Raw genomic sequence first — 18,136 nt, forward strand, 5'->3', positions numbered from 1 at the left:
ACATAAAGAACCAAACACCTCTGCTGCAGACCCAAGCAGGCCTTGCCCACCTCTGTAAGTCACCTAACGGACACTTTCTGTGCCATGGCCAACGGCACAAAGACAAGAGACGGAGAGGACGTGCTGGCCTCCGGCCCACCGGGCCGGACATCCCAAGAGGAAAAGGTCGGTAAAGAAAATACAAGCGGTTAGTGGTGCGAATGATTGACAAGATCCAATCGTTTATTTTCACTGCCCCCGTCCCAACCTCTCCCTCCGTCCCCAGTGCCAGCCCTCAGGATCTCTCCCCTGCCTCACTGCCAGCCCAGCTGCCTCAGGATGTCAGGAGCCAGGGGAACCCATCACCTGTCTAGTCCCATTCCTTACAAGGGCAAGACAGGCATCCCTAGGGCTGTATTATGCGCAAAGGTTTTTGATTACAAATGTCTAACTAAGTTTGAAATGTTTTATAGAATAAGACAATATTCTTTTCAACAAACTTTTTTAAAAAAATGTACAGTTTTTCTTGGTTTGCCTTCTCCCCCTTCCTTCCCCCCCCAGCCCATTTCTCATTGGTTGTGTCTCGGGGGGGCCCGAGGCTGCGGTCCTTGTGGCCAGTGGCGCCTGGGGCTGGGACTTCACCGATACCCTTGGTAGCCATAGTAGTTCCTGTAGTATCGGTCTCGGTCCTGGTAGTAGTAGCTCTGCCACTGGAAGAGAGGGAAGAGCCCAGTCAGCCAGGGTCGGTCGCCGAGCCTCTCCCTCCTGGATCTAGGCTCCCCTCGCCCACTCACCTCCCGGTTGTACTGCCTGTAGTAATCCCTGTATCGGTTGTAGTCGTAGTCCCGGCCGTAGAATCGATCGTAATCTCCTCGGTATCGGTCATAGAAGTTACGGTAACCCTGAGGGAGTGGAGAGGGCGGAAGGGTAAGGAGCGCTCGGGGCCGCCCGGCACCTCGGCCGGAGCAGAGATGGCCGTTTCCCAGCTAGCCCCCCCAAAGCAGCAGAAATCCCATCGGCACACGCAGCCAGCAGGCGATACAGATGCACGGGAGCTCGCCCTCGAGGAGCTTAGCCCACGGTCCTGCCAGGAGGGAGCAGCTGGAGGAGAGCTACACTCACCCCTCTGCTTCCAGACTGCCCCCAGTACTGCTGCCCATAGGCCCGGTTGTCGTAGCCCCGGCGCTGCCCGCCGACTGGAAGAGAAACGGACAACAGCTCTCAGACAGGCGCCCGGGGCTCTTGGCTGGGGTCAGCCCCCCGAAGGACCCCCTGGCCCTGGAAAGCTCCTCCCTAACTTGTACCAGTCTCGGGAGGGCAGAGCAATGGCCTGGCGGGCCGAGGGATCAACTCCTTCACTTAGAGAAAAACGAGTGAGAGGCAGCCGGGCAGGGCGTCCATTCCAGTCGCCAATGAATCTTCAAACCCTTCTTCCCCAACCTCGGTTTCCTCCAAGAGCAGAGAAGCCCTTCCTGACCCCCGGGGGCAGGTGAGACCAGCAGAGTCCCTTTCCCTGGAGCCTCCTCATGCAAGGAGGAGCAGAGAGCACTCCCGGACTGGGCCCGCGCCCCTCCTTCCTTTCTGCCCCGTGGCCCAGCCATCCGGCTGCCGGCAGCGGCCCCTGCTCACCGTATCCTTGGCCGCGACTGCGGCTCTGCCGGTTGCGCTTGTTGCGGTTGTTGCGGCGGTTTGTCCGCTTCTCAGAAGGGGGCAGCAGCTTCCTCGCCTCCTCTTTGTATCTGGTGACCAGAGGCTGGGCCTCCTCCTTCTCCAGTTCCCCAAAGGTCACCTCCTCCATATAGTCACATTTTTCAGGCAGAGAGAAGTTGGCTACAAGTATTTACAAAAGGGGGGTGGGAGGCTCAGAGTAGAGAATGTGATCTGGGTCTTTTTTTCTTCCCAGAAAATCTTCTTGAAAATCCCAGAATACAGCGGGCTCCTCCCCACCAGCCTGGCACCTATAAAACTCCCCCGACTCAACACATACTCAACGTTATCCACGGTTGGCCCTCAATTTGAGTTAGCCACGAGGAAGGCCCTGTGCAAGGCGAGCACGACCTCAAACCTCGGCCCCCGGCTTCCTCCTGCCATCTGGGACTCCCATCTCTAGCTCCAACAAAGCTGGGACTTCTGTGCTTTTAGGAATAAAGTGACCTAAACTGCCCCGCAGCCAGAAGCTGCATCGACTCTTGGAAGGCCAACCTTCCAAGAAGGGCCCTTGGCTCCAGCCAGGCCGCCCAGGGCAGGCAGGGCCCCTCTTCGAGGGCAGCGCAGCCACTGTTTTTAGGCCAACTCCCTTTCATGCCTCTTCCTCAACATCTTGACAGACTGAGACAGACATCCCACTAAGAAGATAAACTGATCGAGGCCTCGGCCACGGCCTTGCTCCGGGAACAAAGACCCAGGTCCTTTAGGGAGCGTGCCGTTAGAGGGAAGCCCTACAGCGACCACCTGAGCGTTCTTATTTGCCCATCTCAGTTTAACATAACCTAACCTCCCATCGTTCCACGTCCTGCTGACCACTTTCTTCAGAACCACAATCGGGCTCAGAAAGACACCTAAGCCCGGGGCTCTCTGGACCCAAGCGGCAGAAACACTCACCGTGGCTGCAGTTCCCTGAGACCATCCGTCGGCCTGGCTGGAGGCTCCCAGGAAGGGCTGGGGCTGTTTCAGCTCTCAGCCAAACAGCAGAAGCCCTAACGAGCAGCCTCAAGGCTGCCTCCAGGCCGGAGCTTCCCCTCATTTCAATTACTGCCACCTACTAAGCTCATCCCCAGGAAACCCGTCCAGGCCGGGGCCTGCCTGCCGCCTGGCTCTTCTCCCTTCGGCTCCATTCTGGGTTTCCGGAGCTCCTTCGGCCGCTAAGTTGGTGGGAGCCCACCAGGGAGGACGGAACCCCAGTGCACACCTTTCATCTCCAGCATTACAGTGTCCGGCACGTCGTCTCCCTCCGCCTCCTTCCTCAGCTCCAGCCTCTTTTTCCAGTCCTCTTCGTTGGGGACGATCACCACGACTTTCCGGGAGAAGGTCTTAAAGAGCAGCAGCTTCCGCCGCTGGCCGGAGTTGTACACGTTACACTGGGGACGTGAGCACAAGGCACGCCTGCTTACTCGGGCTTTCTGGCAGCGGCTGCCCAGCAGACCGGCCTGAAGCTCAGGAACCTGCTCCTTGCCCAGACAGCTCAGGGACGGGGGCGGGCACATGACGAGGGTCTTGGAGCCGGGCCCAGGAAGGCCGAAAAGGGCTCGCAGGGGAATACCTGATCCAGGATGATGTTTCTCTTTGTCCTTGAAGCCACCTGGACCAGCTTGCTAAGGCACTGGGAGGCTTGCTGCACTAAAAGGTCCCGGCTCTTGGGGTCCATCTCTGGCTCCTCAGGCCCCTTCATCTGACAAGGAAACAAACACAACAGGTCTTCCTCTCCACCACGGCCCTTCAGACCTGCTCCCAGGCTCCCAGGAACAGGAGCAGTCTGGGCTTCTCGAGGCTGTGGGGCACTGCTGCCCAAGCCCACCGGGGGTACTCCCCACTTACCCGCATCTGATTGAGCACAGTCTCAGCTCCCAGGACGTTGTATCTTTTCTCAGGGTTATCTTGTGCATATTTCAACGCCCATTGGGTCTTTCCAGATCCAGGTAGTCCCACCATCAGTAACACCTGTGAGGTTACAGCACCAAGTTTGGAGGGGGAAGACAAAGCCCAGAAGGGAAGTGTTCCCTGGGTGTGGATGGGCCCAATCCCCCCCCCCTGGAGTAGCTAAGCTCAAGGACACTGGGTGCCATCCCCGGGGCCCCCCTGCTCCCACCTCGCACTCCTGCGTGGTCTTGGGCGGCAGCACCGTCCGAACCCGCTCTTCCACGGGCACAGCATGGATGAACACAAACTCCTCAGGAGGGGGGAAGAAGGGCTCCTCCTTCTGGCCAAAGTTGAGCTCCACCACACAGTTTTTGCAGAGGACGTGAGGCAGGAGGGCCCGCTCGCTCAGGGACTCCTTGCTGACCCGGAAAGCCACACCCAAATCATCTCCGTTTTTAGAGAAAGAGAGCTCCACTTCCTCGCTCCCAAAATTCTGTGATGGACAAGGACAAGCAACAGAGCACGGCTTGAGCTACTTGCTCAGCGTCCCAGGACAAGGAGGAAAAACGCTTCTGCAGCTGCGCTCTCCCTTTGTCAACTTGTGGCACAAAGCCCCTCATTAGCAGCGCAGGGGCTGGCAGGGAGCAAGCCCCCTGGCAGTCGGGAGGACGGGCACCCCGCAGAGAGGGAGCGCACTGCCCGGCGTCCTTCCCCCGGCACCATGCCCTTGTGGCCTACAGCCTTCAATCAATGGACTGCTCTCACAAAGACTTACAGCAAAGCAGCCAATGACATCATTTTCCCCAAAGGCCTGGCCATATTCCTCAAACTGCCCATTTTCTGCCTTTAGCCCCCGGCCATCGAAGCCATAAGAAAATTCATCTTCACCTAGAACAGAGGAGCAGAGTTACCTCCCCGGAAGATGCCCTCCCCCTCCAACGTCCCACACGGGAGACTTGCTCCAGTTACGAGGGGAAGGGAAAAGGGATTTTACCAAGTTGTGGACAGGAGAAGTCAACAGACCATCCGACTCGAAGAAGAGAAGCCTCAGTGCAGCCTTCCTTCAGGGGCAGGTTCTGGGTCACCTGTGCGGGCCAAAAAGGGAAGCCTCAGCTACCTGGAGCCCCGCCCCCAGGGCCGGCTCCCCACCCTGCCAACTGCTGCCCGCCAGCTCTGGCGCCAGAGGGGAGCCGGCGGGCACACGGGGAAGGGGAGAGGAGGAGGAACGATCCTCACGAGCTGCCGCCCCACCTTGGCCTCAAAACAGACTTTGCCCTTTGTGACTCCATAGGTGCTCCTGGCTCCCGACCAGAGGGTGGGGAATTTCTCGGAGAAGAGCGGCTGGCCCCCGTAACGGTCCTTGCTGACTTGGAAATGGAGGTCCGAGGTATCTGTGGGGAAGGAGGAGATGGCGTAACTCCAGCAGCACAGGCCGCCCCCGATCCCGCCGCCCCTCCAAGGCCGAGCCTCCTGAGCCCCTCGGGGCCCGGCGACAGTGCACTCCTGAAGCCAGAGAGGAGACCGGAGGTCCCGGGGCCACCGCCTCCTACGTACACGTGTCTAGGTTCACGAGGGTCGGGTCCTCTTCCTCATCTCTGGCCTCTTCTTCAGGGGGCGGGGGAGACTTTGAACTACACGAGAGAAAAACAGCACCCCGTGACCCACCACGTCCACGTCTCCGACGGGTCTTGAGCTCGAGTCCATTTCAAGGGGAGCATGCGAAATCTCGGCAGGAGGAGCCAGTGAAGCCCCTCAGATCCAACTCGTTCAGTCAGCAGCCCCTCTAGGTCTCGTGGCCAAGGCAGGAATGCCAGGGGCTCAAAGGGGAGCTCCCTCTTACCGACTGTGATAAGCCTCTTCTCGAAACTCATAGTAAGCCCTGCCGTGCTCTTCCTTCTCGTCCCGCTGCCTCTTTACCCCACGACGCTCTCCCTCTGAACCCGTGGGTTTTGACTTCTCACTCTGCTCATCTCCTACAGAAAGGATGGAAAAGGAACAATTTTCACTGAAAAAAAAAACCAAGCCTCCTAATTCTACCCACCAATCAATCCCCCGGAAGTCGCCTCAGTGCCTCCCCAATGAAAGGACACCTTGTCACCACTGTCTAGAACGTGATGACTTTATGTGCTAGAGACTGATGATAAAATAAAAAAGGAAGTTGAGAATTCTTGGTCTTTTTATTTTTTTCACCCATCTGCCCAAATTAACTCGGACAGAAATGCATGTCTTTAAACTTGGGACAGTACAAACTGTCCAGAGCAGCACAGCAAAGGTCAAGGGCTCGGACAACTGATTGGGTTGAACTCTACTCGGGATTCTAGCCGGACAGGTTAGTTCTAACAGCTTACCGACGAGCTAGCCTCAATTAAATACAAAATCCCTTCCCCCAATTCCAAAATGTGTGGCCACAGCTTCCCTACAAATAGCAGGTGGATCCAGGTGCACGAGACAAGGCTGTATTTTTAACATGGTTTTTTAGTCAATGTTGTGAGGGCAAAGCCTAAGTCACAAGAAACCCATAAATAATCCTGCAGATTTGGTGCCCACAATCTGGGGCAGGAAGATGCTTTTTCAACTTTAGCACCCGATTATTAATTTTTTTTAATGATAAACTAGATTTTTAAAAAATCCCCGATGACACATCAGTCCGATAGAACCTCATTTACGCTCTATTAATTGGACTGCAGGTACCTGAGCCTTCCTATGACTGCTGGAAACTAAATAATTTATGTTCCGGCCCCTGAGTGTTGATCGACCACGCCATGGTGCTTTTTCTTTATTTGTCTTATCTCTAGTGCAGAGGGCAGAATACCACAAATAGCAGCTGCTTAATTAGTCCGTCCCCTGGACCCTGTTTTTATTTAGAAAGGCTCCACATCACGATAACCACCGAGAGATCGGCCGCGTCAAAGAGCTGGCCCTGGCTCAGAGGCATTTCCGACCCCAAGTCCACCTTGCACGGCCCACTTGGAGTTAGCTCCCACATCCTGCTGGACTCTGACATGTTGACAGAACCAGCCAATCACCTCCGATGCTGAAAGGTCGTCACCTCCCGGGGAAAACCTGCCCGCTCCTCCCGTCGGCCACCCCCGGGCACCTCGATCAGCTACGTTTCAAGGAGCTTTCAGAAACCCCCATCATTTAAAAGAAAACCTCACTGGCGTGAACCCACCATGAACACGCTCATCTGCTATCTCGATGCAAAGGTTGGCAGGTGAAGGGGAGGGGAGGTAAAGCTCAAAGTCAGTAACAGTAACTACCCTGCCCCCGAGCAATCCATCCAGTCCCTCTCTTAACTATTAAACCCGATACCCCCGTTGGGAGGCGCCCGGCAGAGGCGCTGCTGCCGCCCCGTTGCCATGGGTTTCCTGACTGCCCAGATGCCGGGCTCCGTAGGGACCTGAGGGATGAGCTGGTCAGGGAAACCCCATTTCCCCCAATAAACCTCCCCGCCCGGGGACTCCAGAAGGCCGGGAGCTCCACAGGTGTCCAGGCAGTTCCAGGACAGCAGCACCCACCCCAGGGTGGGAGGAGGGCCCTCAGAGGCCCAGCTGGGCCCTGCAACGGCCTCCTGGGGAGACCAGGCCCGAGAGGCTGTCCCTCGGCACCCGGAAGCTCCGAGACCTCCCGGGAGGAGGACGGCTCTGGTCCAGCCCACTGCCTGACTTACAGGAGATCCAGAGGGGCCGGGCTTGCCCGTCAAACTGCAGGATGCAGCACGGAGGGAAGGGAAATTGAGATCAGAGACCAAGAGACTTGCTGGTACAAGCACAAACTACTCCCAGAAAATGCAGGCCCTCCTCCCGGGGGAAATCAAGGCTGACAGAAGGATGGCCCCCAAATAGGCCCCAAACCACCTTCCCACCGAGTGTTTGTGGGATGAGGACGTCGTAAAAGGGAAAGGGGGCTTAAAGACCACCCCGAGTTGCCTACAGGAAAACGAATGAACACCCCCACTGCCCAGCGCCCTCCCCGCGTTCTAGAACAAGGAAGAGAGAGCTTCGACCTTGTGAGTCCCCCCAGCCCAGAGCCCCCTTTTGCAACAAGGTAACCAGATGCACATTTGGGATCAACCTTGCAAAACCAGTACAGCGCCCCCCTTACAACAAGGGAGACTGAGGTTCGAAAAGGCTCGACCTTGCAAAGCCCACCCCCTTTTACAGCCAAGAAACCGGGCGCGACCTTGCAAGCCCCCCAGCCCAGCGCCCCCCTTTCCATGTTCGGGGCCGACCTTGCAAGCCTCCCCCTCGCCGGCCCAGCGCGGGGTCACGGCGGGGACCCCGAGGCCCGCACGCAAACGGCTGCAGGGCTCTGCTCACCCGGCTCCTCGTCGCCTCCGGCCTTGGGGGCGGGCGCTGGGTCGAGCAGGCTGTCCGGGGCCGAGGCCGCGTCGGGCTCGGGCTCGGGTTCGGCGTCCGCGTCGCCCTGGCCGTGGCCCGGCGCGGGCTGCGGCGGTGCCGGGGACTCCGGGGGCTGCGGCTCGGGCGCTGCCATGGCCGGCGAGGCGGCTGCTGGCGGCCGGGGCTGCGCCGAGGCCCGGCCGGAGGGCTGGGGCTGAGACGCGGCGGCGGCGGCGGCGGGGGGCGGATCCTCGGCCTCGTCCTCGTCCTCCAGCAGCAGCAGCGCCGCCGCCGCGTCCTCCTCGGCCGCCCCCGCCCCCCGCTCCCCCTCCTCCCGCCGCTCGGCCCCCTCCTCCCCCTCCGCGGCGGCCGCCGCCGCGTCCTCGTCCGCGTCCTCGTCCTCGTCCGCGTCCGCGTCCTCGTCCTCGTTCGCCTCGTCGCCGCCCGGGCTCCGCACGGCCGCCGCCTCTGCCGCCACCCCCGGCCTCCCGGGCCGCGCCGCCGCCGCCGCCCCGCCCGCCTCGTCCTCCAGCATCTCGGCGTCCAGCGCCTCCTGCAGCCGCTGCGCCAGGTCCACCTTGAGGCCGCGCGAGTCCAGGCCCCGCCGCTGCAGCTCCGACCGCAGCTCGGTCACTTTCAGCCGCTTCACCTCCATCGCCGCCGCCGCCGCCTCCGCCTCCCTCCCTCCTCCCGCCGCCTCCTCCCTCCTCCTCCTCCCCCCTTTTCGCCCCCCCGCGAACCGTCGGCCCTGTCCCAGCGCGCAGGCGCAGGGCCTGCCGCCGCCGGGGCCGGCCGCCTCCCGCGCGCCGGGGCCGGGGCCCGTTCGGGCACGCGCTCCCGGGAAACTGGGGGCCGGCGGCTCGACGCCGGGTACTCCCGGCCGGCGACCATCCCGGCCGTGCCCCCGACCCTCCTTTCTCTCTCCGGGCCTATCCTGGGACCTCCGAGGGGATTCTTTTTCCACCCCTCCCTTCACGCCCCCCAAACCGCGCGCCTCCCAGGATAGGTCGGCTTTCCTCGCTTTTCCCGCCCCCTTTTCCTTCTCCACCAATCACTGCAACGGGGTCTCTTGCCGATTTGTTTGGGTCTTGTTTTTATTGCGGCCCCTGGGAGCGGGATTAAGCCGGTTTCTACTACGGGGCTGCGGCCCTTCCTCTCCCCCACCTCCTAGCTTCTTACGTCGAGGGAAGGCTTCGGCAGCCCCTGCCCCTTGCCGCAAGGAGGAGCGGGGGCGGAGAAAATGTCATTTTCTAGTTACAAAACTAGGGTGCGGGCCTAGCCGGTCCCCGTCTCACCCTCAGTCTGCAGGCCGGCGACACGCCCTCTGGGTTTCCCCTTTCTCCCGCCCCAAGCCCCTCTTATTGGGTGGCTCGAATCGTTCAGCCTTCATTCCCATTGGTCGGCCGGCACCGCCGGGGTTTCTTTTTTCCTCTGATTGGGTTATTCAGGCGGAGACGGTTTGTGGATTGGTCCGCGCGGAGCGCCGGCCCAGAGAAGCAGGCAGAAGGAAGGCGGCGATGCTCGAGGTTTTTAGCCCCCGGCGCGCGTGCCTCAGCTCGCGGCCGTGAGGTGATTGGACGACGGGAGCGCGCGCGCGGAGGCGCTCGGTAATCGGGCCCTCTCTGGGATCCCTGCGGGATAGGGCCGGGCCCGGTTTTTCGCGTGTGGGGTCCCACGGGAGCCCGGCCATCGCGTCTCGGCCACGTTCAGGACCTGGACGCCAGTGCCCAGGTGCCGCCTCTCTGGACGGACGGTGGGGCCCAGTGGGGTCGCGGTGAGAGGCGAGGGGCGGTCTGTGGGGGCAGGGGCTCTGTAAGGTGGGTGCACTCCGGGCACCCAGGGCCGCTTGCTCGGCCTGAAACCCATTTAAAGTAAAGAGCGAACCACCCGCCCCCCTCTCGGTAGTCTGTCTGCCCGCTTAAGGGGGGGAGGGACTGTGTGTCCCTCGGGAGTTTCGGGGAGGAAGCCCCGCCCCCCCCCCAGGGTCGGGCGGCCGCGGGCTAGCCCCGGTGCCCCAGGGTCTCCTCCGGCCGCGGCTTCTGCAGCGTCGCCCTCTCCCCCAGTCCCGGCTGCAGCCCCAGAGCCATGGAGAGGCGGCTGCGGGAGGCGCAGCAGTACAAAGAGGAGGGGAACCAGCGCTACCGCGAAGGGCGCTACCGGGATGCGGTGAGCCGCTACCACCGGGCGCTGCTTCAGCTGCGGGGCCTCGATCCCAGCCTGCCGGCCCCGCTGCCGCCCCTGGGAGCCCGAGGCCCCGCGCTCTCGGCCGAGCAGCAGAAGGTGCTGGAGAGCACGCAGACGGACTGCTACAACAACCTGGCCGGTAAGGGCTTCCCATCCTCCAACCGCGCCCACTGAGGGGCCTGGGGGCCTGGGGGCGGGAGATGGTCTTTCCCTTTCCTCTGACTGCCTGGAGGAGCACAGGTGGCCGAGCTAACAGCTTTAGAATCCTCTTGCTGGAAGAAAAAGGCTTTTTAGGCCAGTTCATTTTAGACTGGCCGAGGCAGGTCCATCTAACGAAGTTCCCGAGCAGCCGCGCACTGACCCTCAGCCGAAGCCCCGCGGGGCCAGGCCGCAGAGTGGGGGGCAATTGGAGCTGCCGGCGGTTTCCAGGACCCGAGCTCGGGAAGGGGGGCCCGACCGGGGAACCCAGTCCTGCCTCTCCCGCTGCACTGCTCGGACCAGGCAAGCAGGAGGCTAACCATTAAGCGGATTCCTGAGGATGCCAAGTGGCCAGAGATAGCCTTAGGACCACTAGAACGAGGGTTCCTGAGCAAACTCCGGGATCTAGAGCAGAGAAGGAAACGCTCCCTGCCCCCTAAAGTAACTAGTTGGAAGGGAGGCCGTTGTGGTAACTAGGACAGGACCCTGACCGCTTCTGGTCCCGGCGCACTAGCGCTGCTACCACTGCCCTGGGGGCCACGCCTGACATCGTCCGGCTGAGGCTGTGGCCTCCCAGAAGGAGGCAGGCCCTGAGCCCCTCGGCCCCTGGGAGCTCAGAGCTGGAAGGACCTGGCCCGGATTCCTGAGGCCAATTTCCTGGCCGCCTCACTAGTCTCAGCCCCGCTGTGTAAGTTCTGTGTGGTGCGCCTCCATGCGGGAGCACGTGGCCACTTGTGAGTCAAAGGAACAAAAGTTGTTAAAAACCCGGGACGGGAGAGGAACGAGCAGAGGAAAAACGCAGAGGAAAAAGCCAGAGGACGTTTAGCTGGAGGGATGCTGCCCGGCCGCCGCCGCACGTCCAAATCTGTTTCCTCTCACTCCAGATTCGGTGTGGGCGGTATTTACGAGCGGCGATTAGCTCTGTGACCAGTACTGGGCCAGAAGCCCTGGGCACTTCACAGTCCCAGCCTTCAGGACTGTTCAAGAGCTAATTGAGCAGGTAAATACCCCCAGAAATGCCCGTAGAATCACATATAGCAAAGCTTTTTAACACAGGGGTCACGGAGTTGTGATGTGTTATCAATCAGCGTCACATAGAAATTCCTTGAGCTAAAAGAGGTCGTGGTTGGGCAGCCAAGCCCGTCCTTCCGGAGAGGAGGCCGGGAGCTGCATCTCGGGCTGCCTGACTCAGGGGCAGGGAAGCGCTGCACTGTGAGCCTTGACACGAAGTGATAGGAGCAGGATCGGCTCAGAAGAGGGAGAGGTCATTGGAGGGGTCAGGGAAGACTTTAGTAAGCGGGACCTCGCGTAGTCGCTCGTTTGGACTGGCCAAGGAGAAGGCTGGAGGCTGACGAGCCGCAGAAGCCAGGCCTCTGTGCAGGGACTTGTGGGAGAGAGATAGAGGTTGGCATACTGCCTGAGCCTTGAGAAGAATGGACAGTTTGTGCAGGACAGGGCTATCGTTAGATTAAGCTAGAAAGATAGGGGGCAGAGATCGAAAAACAACGCAGGAACTTAAATTGTATCCCAGAAAAATGGAGAGCCAGGGTCAAGAAACCTGAAGCACCAGCTACTTCCCAGGAAAGCCAGGAGATCCTGAAATCTCTTTTCACAGCAGGGTAAGGTGCCCCATCTTGCTCAAGGCGGGGTTATGAACTTAATTGTTCTTAGAAGATCAGGTCCCCCCCTTTTTACAGAGGCCAGGAGGTAAACGGGCACTTGTGGGTCCGACCCCATGCTGATGTCACTCGTGGGCTGGTTCTGTGCTGCTGCCAAGCTCCACCTTTCTGAAACTCCCCAGCGCGCGCTTCCTGGGGCGCCTGCGTCCTCCACCCCTGAGAGCTGGCCAGAAGCGGGACACCGGCTTTAGCTCTACTACCGCCGCTACCGTTTATAAAGCACCTACTACATGCCAGGCTGAGGAGATAAAAAGACAAACTACATCTCCCATCCTCAGGGAGCTCCCAGTCCTGTGGCGGAGGCTACAAGCAATGCTTCTGTGCAAAGAATAGAAAAATAGTCAGAATCAATTGGGGAGAGTCTCCAAAGGAAGGCTCTCCGATTAAGGAGATCTGGGGAAAGCTTCTTGCCCACAGTAGGACTTTGGCTGGGACTTGAGGGAGGATTGGGGAAGTAAGAAAAGGGCAGGTTATTGAAAAGCCAAACAGAAGATTTTATATCTGGTTCTTGAAGTAATTGGGAGCCACTGCAGTTGATTGGATGGGAGGAGAGAGATCATTTTGGCCTGTAAGTGCAGGACAGATTAGAGAGGGACAGGGTGGGAAGAGACTTGAGGCTGAGGCCTTCTCCCAAGTTAGAGTCTTATATGACATGATGAGGGGACTGGGTCCCAGGAGAAAGGAAAGCACATGGGAGACCACATTTGGCAAATGATTGGCTATAGAGGCTGAGCAAGGAGTCAAGGGTGGCTGGTGTGTGAGCCTCCGGGACTGGAACAATGAACAACCCTAACCCTCAACACTAAAGATAGGAGGAAGTAGTTTTGGGAGAAAGATAATGAGTTGTGTGAAGTCATCAGAGAAGTTTGGGCAGAAAAGGCAGGTTTGGGAATCGTTTGCATCAAGGTTGTCATTAAGTCCGTGGCAGCCAATGAGATCCCCAACTGAGAGAGTACGGAGGAAGAAGAGCAGAGGGCCCGGGAGCTCCCCACTGAAGCCACTGACTACCCTGGGGACACCACAAGAGACATACATTGGTATGGCCCTTGATACTTTTTTGGAGCTTCTGCAATTCATTTAAATCAGTGACCTGTAAGGAAGATGGAGTGCACACCTGATGCCTTCGAGACAGGGATTACATACTTGGCCACATCGCCCAGGGATTCCAGAGCTTGGTCCATAGCCCACAGGCTGTCCTTTGTTAGGATATGTTAGAAACAGTCCCCGACATTGAGACACCCTGGCCCCAAGGCTGCCCTTTTTCTCCCTTGCTTTCCTTCCCAACGAGACTCTCTTGCCCGGCGTCTGCAGACCCTTGGCCAGGATGCTTTGTGATCTGACCATCTGCACTGGTCATGCTGCAAGGGCACAGTCAAGTCCCTTGAGGCCTAGATGACCTTTCACCCTCAGCTCTGGAATCCAAGAATCCTTTGCTTTCACGAGAAGAGCTTATGGGAAAGGCAGCAGGTTCCCGCCTCCTTCCCAGTTCCAGAACACCCCCATGCGATGTGTGTGAGAATCTAGGGCCGGGCTCACTCAGGATGCAAAGGCCAGAGTGCGGGGCCAGGGGGAACCTGAGGAGTGTTAGAGCAGGGGAGGCCCCAGGACACGTCCTTCTCCAGCTCCTTTTACAGATCAGGGAACTGAGGCAAACGGAGGCTGAGTGCCTTGCTCACCAGCCCCCGAGTCAGCCAGCTGCCTTTGCTGTTTCTGAGACCACCCTTCATGTTTTCAGATGGGGGTGGGTATTAAAGCCTTGTCCAGAAATTCACCAGGTGGTCCTCACGCCTCTTTTCTCGGCCCCTTTAGCCTGTCTGCTTCAGATGGAGCCTGTGAACTATGAGCGAGTGAGAGAGTACAGTCAGAAGGTCTTAGAGCGCCAGCCTTCCAACGCCAAGGCCCTGTACCGGGCAGGGGTGGCCTCCTTCCACCTGCAGGACTACGACCGGGCCCGACGCTACCTTCAGGCCGCCACTGACCGGCAGCCAAAAGGTGAGCCAGAAGGAGCTGGGTGTGGGGGTGTGCAGTCGTGGGGCTCAAATGGCATCTGCCCAAAGGGAAAGTGAAGAGGATTTGAAGTCCTTGAGGCCCTGAATGGGGGGAGACTTGCATTCTCAAGGTGGATCAGTTTCCACTGTGCTTTCCTCTCCCCTTTCCCATCTGCCTTTGGGCAGTCTTATGGGCCTCTTGGTGACCATAGGAATGACCTCAAAAGAGGGTAGCCTTCCCAACAGCCAGCTTCTGTCGCTGGCGTCCGAGAGGGACCTCAGTACCGGTATCAGACTTTGGGCTCCGGGCCCGAGGGCTTTTCTTGACTTGAACCTCAGAGTTCGTCGGTGTAGGGAATGTCACTCCCCAGAGAGCAGATTTTCTCTTTCAACTATGACCTGCAATCCAAAGTCTGAGACTTGCAGGGAAAGTAAAGTGACTTGACCAGGGTCACTCAACCAGGCAGGGCCAAAGGCTCAAAGCAGGGCTTCTGGAATCCTGGGTTTGTCCTTTATCTACTACTCTGGTCTTTCTCTTTCTCTGAGAAACATAGGGAGAGGCTAGAACTCTGCTAACTCAGGGCTCTTTTGAAAGATCTAGTCTGAATTAATGAAAAAGCAAACTAGAGGGCGTTCTTCAGATGAAGAGTTACTGTTTCAGAGGGAGGCCTCTAAATCTCTCAGACAAGCTCTCTTAGAAGGTCTGTTTCCCTGAATCTTACCTTGTACATAAAGGAAGCATCTAAGGTGTTTTAAAAGCTGTTTGCTTTTACATAATGAAAATATCTAGGAGATGTTCTTGCTTCCAAAACAAAGATCCAGCCTTCAGTCCTTAAAAAAATAAATAAATAAACAAACCTCCAGATTGATGAATTTGAATCCGATTTTTCTGGGCCCTACACAATCAGGATGCTCTTCTCTCTTAGAGCAGGGATGGGGACCTTTGTCCTGCCACGGTCCAGCTGGTTACCTCGAGCAGTGGGAGGTTTTATACCAGCTTCAGCTCATCTTCTAGGTTTGTCTCAGGCCTTGCAAGTTCCCTAGCCATCCTAGAGGACTGTAGGAAAGTTTGGGATTATTCAGATCTGCTCCCTCCTCCCTGGAGACTTGGATTACTTCATTTCTTTTTTTCTTCTTCCCAAGATGCCAACGTCCGGCGATACCTGCAGCGGACAGAATCAGAACTAAGCAGCTACCACCAAAAGGAAAAACAGCTTTACATGGGCATGTTTGGTTAGCCCAGCAACAGAGCCTTCTTCAGCCCTCCTTGGAGTCCCCATACCCTCCTCCCCAGCCTCCCCAACCCAGAAGTGGGGGCTTCAAGCAGTCCACCTGTGACGTACCTCGGCTGGCCTTTGGTTCCCAGCCCTGCACAAACCCATCCTCTTACACAGTCCGGATCTTCCTCTTCCTCACCATCTCTGTGTTTCCATCCAGCATCACTGTTGTAGCCTTGAGGAGTTTTACTGTGGGGAACCCCAGAACAAGCCTCCTAAATGAAGGTGGAATAAATGATCTCAGCCAACCACACATTCCAGGAAATAGATGGCGGAGACCCATCCATCCGCAGGCTTTCACAGGGCTGGCAAAAGGTGGTGTAAGGAAGGCTGGCCCAGAACCAGGCTTCCCTAAAGATCCAAGGCAGCAGAATCCTGTTGGACAGTTGGGGATTATGGGTATTTGGATGGTGTCAAGGGTCGCCTGATAGGCTGCAACGCTCTTTCTGGGTCACAGTCATTCTTTTTACATGATAATTGGAATCAGAGATTAGACCCAGTTGTATTAAAACTTAACATTAGGACGATCATTTTTTTCCCCCTGGGTCACACTGATGCAACTCTCTGATGCCCCAGGACTAATGATTGTTTACCCGACTGTGACATCTGAGCCCTGCTTTTCCCTTCTGCTCTCTGCTTCTGCTTTCTACACAAGAAGCATTTCTTGCTGAACTGTGTGTGAGCCTCAGAAATGAACCCCATTCATTTGACTACAATAGCAAAGTGACCAAACAATGCTGGCCTCTAGGGAAATGGCTGAAGCAGTCTCAGTCCATCCCCAGCCTTCCAGAACATTGTTCTCTGTCCTCTAGTAGTCCCTGTATTTTTTTCAAGTGCCTCTCTCCCTCCAAGGACTTGAATGACAGAAAAAGGGGATGAGAAGCCCCCAAGATACTGGGGATGCACAAAGGGCGGGCTGCTGTGGCCCTCAGACAGTGCTTCTCTGATCAGGTCGTCGGCCTGTTGTTGTTTTTTTTTTTTTTCTCATAACTGACTGAATACAATTGGTTTCCTTTGTAATCCTGTGTATTTTGTGTATTTAAAAACATTATTTCAAGTTAGTGTCTTTGCTCTGTGGTTGGGGGCGGGAAGGGGGGTTATCAGGCCCATACACTGTTGATTAGGTCCTGTGCGAAGCCAGAGCAGACAGCTGTTTGTGGCAAGGCTCTTATGGGCCAGGGGGATGTCATCTCCCACATCACACAATCTACACTCATCCTCGTGCTTGGAAAGACTCGCACTCCTGATGCTAATGTAGGTGACCGCCTTTACACACCTGCTGAAAGCGTTTGGCCCAAAGATTCACCCACTAGCAGCCAGACTCGTGACGGAAGCGTGGCTGGGCCCAAGCTCGGTCTACAATCATCAGCCGAGGGATCCTTCCATATTATGGCACAGTCAGAAAATAAATCCTGGGAAATGTGCCTGGTCTGTGTCAGTCGTTTCCTTTGTCAGTAATGCTCCTTTCTCCCCACCCTTCCTCTTATATCATGAGAACACTAGGTCACACTGGCCATGAAAACGTGTTTCTGCCCAAAGGAGTTTTGGGGGAAATTTAGAAAGGGAAGTCAGTCCAGATATTTCCTTTTAAACTGGCTGAGTGTGGCAATTCATGTTTAACAGTGGCTACAGTGATAGCGTTTAATTTCTCTTCCTATTTTTTAAATTCTATAGATATGACAACCTCTTACCTGATTTATAAAGAAATTCACATATAATGAAAATGTACATTTTTACTTGAGCCTTTTGAGACTACTCGAAGAACCTAAGACTAGGAAGAGCCTTAGAAATCACCTAGTCCCACGTTCCCCGTCAACGGAAAGGAAGTGGGCCTGGAAGGCAGATGTTTGCCCAGATCCAAATAGGATTGCCACCAAGACCTGATTGTGAGTATTTGGGCGTCCTCTTCCTCACATGGCCTTTCCTTCCAGGCTGCCAAGAAGTAACATGGAGATATAGGTGGTATTGACATGGCACAAAGGGAAGCTGGCATGTGGAGAAGGAAAAATCGGGAAGCATGTGGCCTGACTGGGCCGAGGGGCCAGAAAGCCAAGCACTGGAATCTTAGAGGCCAGGTTCCTCATCAACTGACTGAGCTGTGGGGGGAATTAAATAACTTGGGGCTGCTGGGTCAAAGACTCTAATGAATGACGTGGAGCATCTGAAAAGAGACTGTGAGAAAAAAGGAAAGGGATCGAGATGTTTCCTAAGCAGGAATGGAAAAGAAACAAGGAATAAGCAGTTGAAAGGACATGGAAAATGTCAGTGAAAAAACTGCCTCCAACATTACAATTCTATCACAGCTAGAACTAATTGGAGCTAAAGGGGAAAGGAAAGGAAGGTCTAAGAAAGGGCATTCTGAGCCTTTCCCTCCTTTGGTGAAACCTGGGAAGTTGCTCAATGCCGACAAACTTCTGTTCCAGTTCCTATTGTATCCTGGGTCAGAACAGGAATTGAAACGTGTTAGCAATTTCCAAGATGGAAATAATCAGGTTATTAAAGGGAGGTAATGTAATGCTTCAACTCTATAAGGCGGGAAGATTTTGGCTCAACCCAAGGCCCTTTTTAGCCATTGGGACGGTCCAAAAACAGAATGGTATACCTTGTAATTACAAGTGGCTCGTTAGTGGTCATCAGGTGATAACTAGACAGGATCTTCAGTCTCACTCCCATGAAAACTTGAGATGAGGAAACAGGCAGAGATTGGAAACGACTTGTCCAGGGCCAAGGACCGAATGGTGTCACAACGGAAATTCAAGTCCAGAACCTGAGACTAGATCTTTTACTCGCCCATCCCTCATCCCACCATTTAAGCAGAGGCTTAATGCCTCCCTTTTGGTTTTGGCAATGTGACAGAAAGGACTCCTTCAGTGGGCAGAATATTGGACAAGAAAACCAAGTCCAAAGAGTCTAGG

The 18,136-nt window shown here is 56.6% G+C and overlaps 2 protein-coding genes across 7 annotated transcripts; one reads left to right on the forward strand and one right to left on the reverse strand.

Moving 5' to 3' along the window:
- Positions 1-200: 200 nt before the first annotated feature.
- On the reverse strand, positions 201-8,587 carry HNRNPUL2 (heterogeneous nuclear ribonucleoprotein U like 2). The gene is made up of 14 exons (XM_074272463.1): positions 7,875-8,587; positions 5,396-5,528; positions 5,110-5,186; positions 4,807-4,946; positions 4,550-4,640; positions 4,331-4,443; positions 3,785-4,048; positions 3,514-3,636; positions 3,239-3,367; positions 2,888-3,056; positions 1,609-1,809; positions 1,102-1,175; positions 774-881; positions 201-689 (listed from the first exon to the last, which is right to left on the reverse strand). The coding sequence occupies exons 1-14, from the start codon at positions 8,548-8,550 to the stop codon at positions 618-620; spliced, it is 2,370 nt and encodes a 789-aa protein (XP_074128564.1). The 5' UTR covers positions 8,551-8,587; the 3' UTR covers positions 201-617.
- TTC9C (tetratricopeptide repeat domain 9C) lies at positions 7,269-16,644 on the forward strand. 6 transcript variants are annotated; one of them, XM_074272471.1, is made up of 5 exons: positions 8,580-9,626; positions 9,959-10,218; positions 12,863-12,993; positions 13,766-13,948; positions 15,088-16,644. In XM_074272471.1, the coding sequence occupies exons 3-5, from the start codon at positions 12,888-12,890 to the stop codon at positions 15,180-15,182; spliced, it is 384 nt and encodes a 127-aa protein (XP_074128572.1). In that variant the 5' UTR covers positions 8,580-9,626; positions 9,959-10,218; positions 12,863-12,887; the 3' UTR covers positions 15,183-16,644. The 6 variants fall into 6 exon arrangements, with proteins under 6 accessions (XP_074128574.1, XP_074128572.1, XP_074128571.1 ...); XM_074272470.1 differs by lacking the exon at positions 12,863-12,993; XM_074272469.1 differs by lacking the exon at positions 12,863-12,993 and having other exon boundaries at positions 8,580-9,502.
- The last annotated feature ends 1,492 nt before the right edge of the window (positions 16,645-18,136 follow it).

This window comes from Sminthopsis crassicaudata, chromosome 6, assembly GCF_048593235.1.
Source record: "Sminthopsis crassicaudata isolate SCR6 chromosome 6, ASM4859323v1, whole genome shotgun sequence".
NCBI lineage: Eukaryota > Metazoa > Chordata > Mammalia > Dasyuromorphia > Dasyuridae > Sminthopsis > Sminthopsis crassicaudata.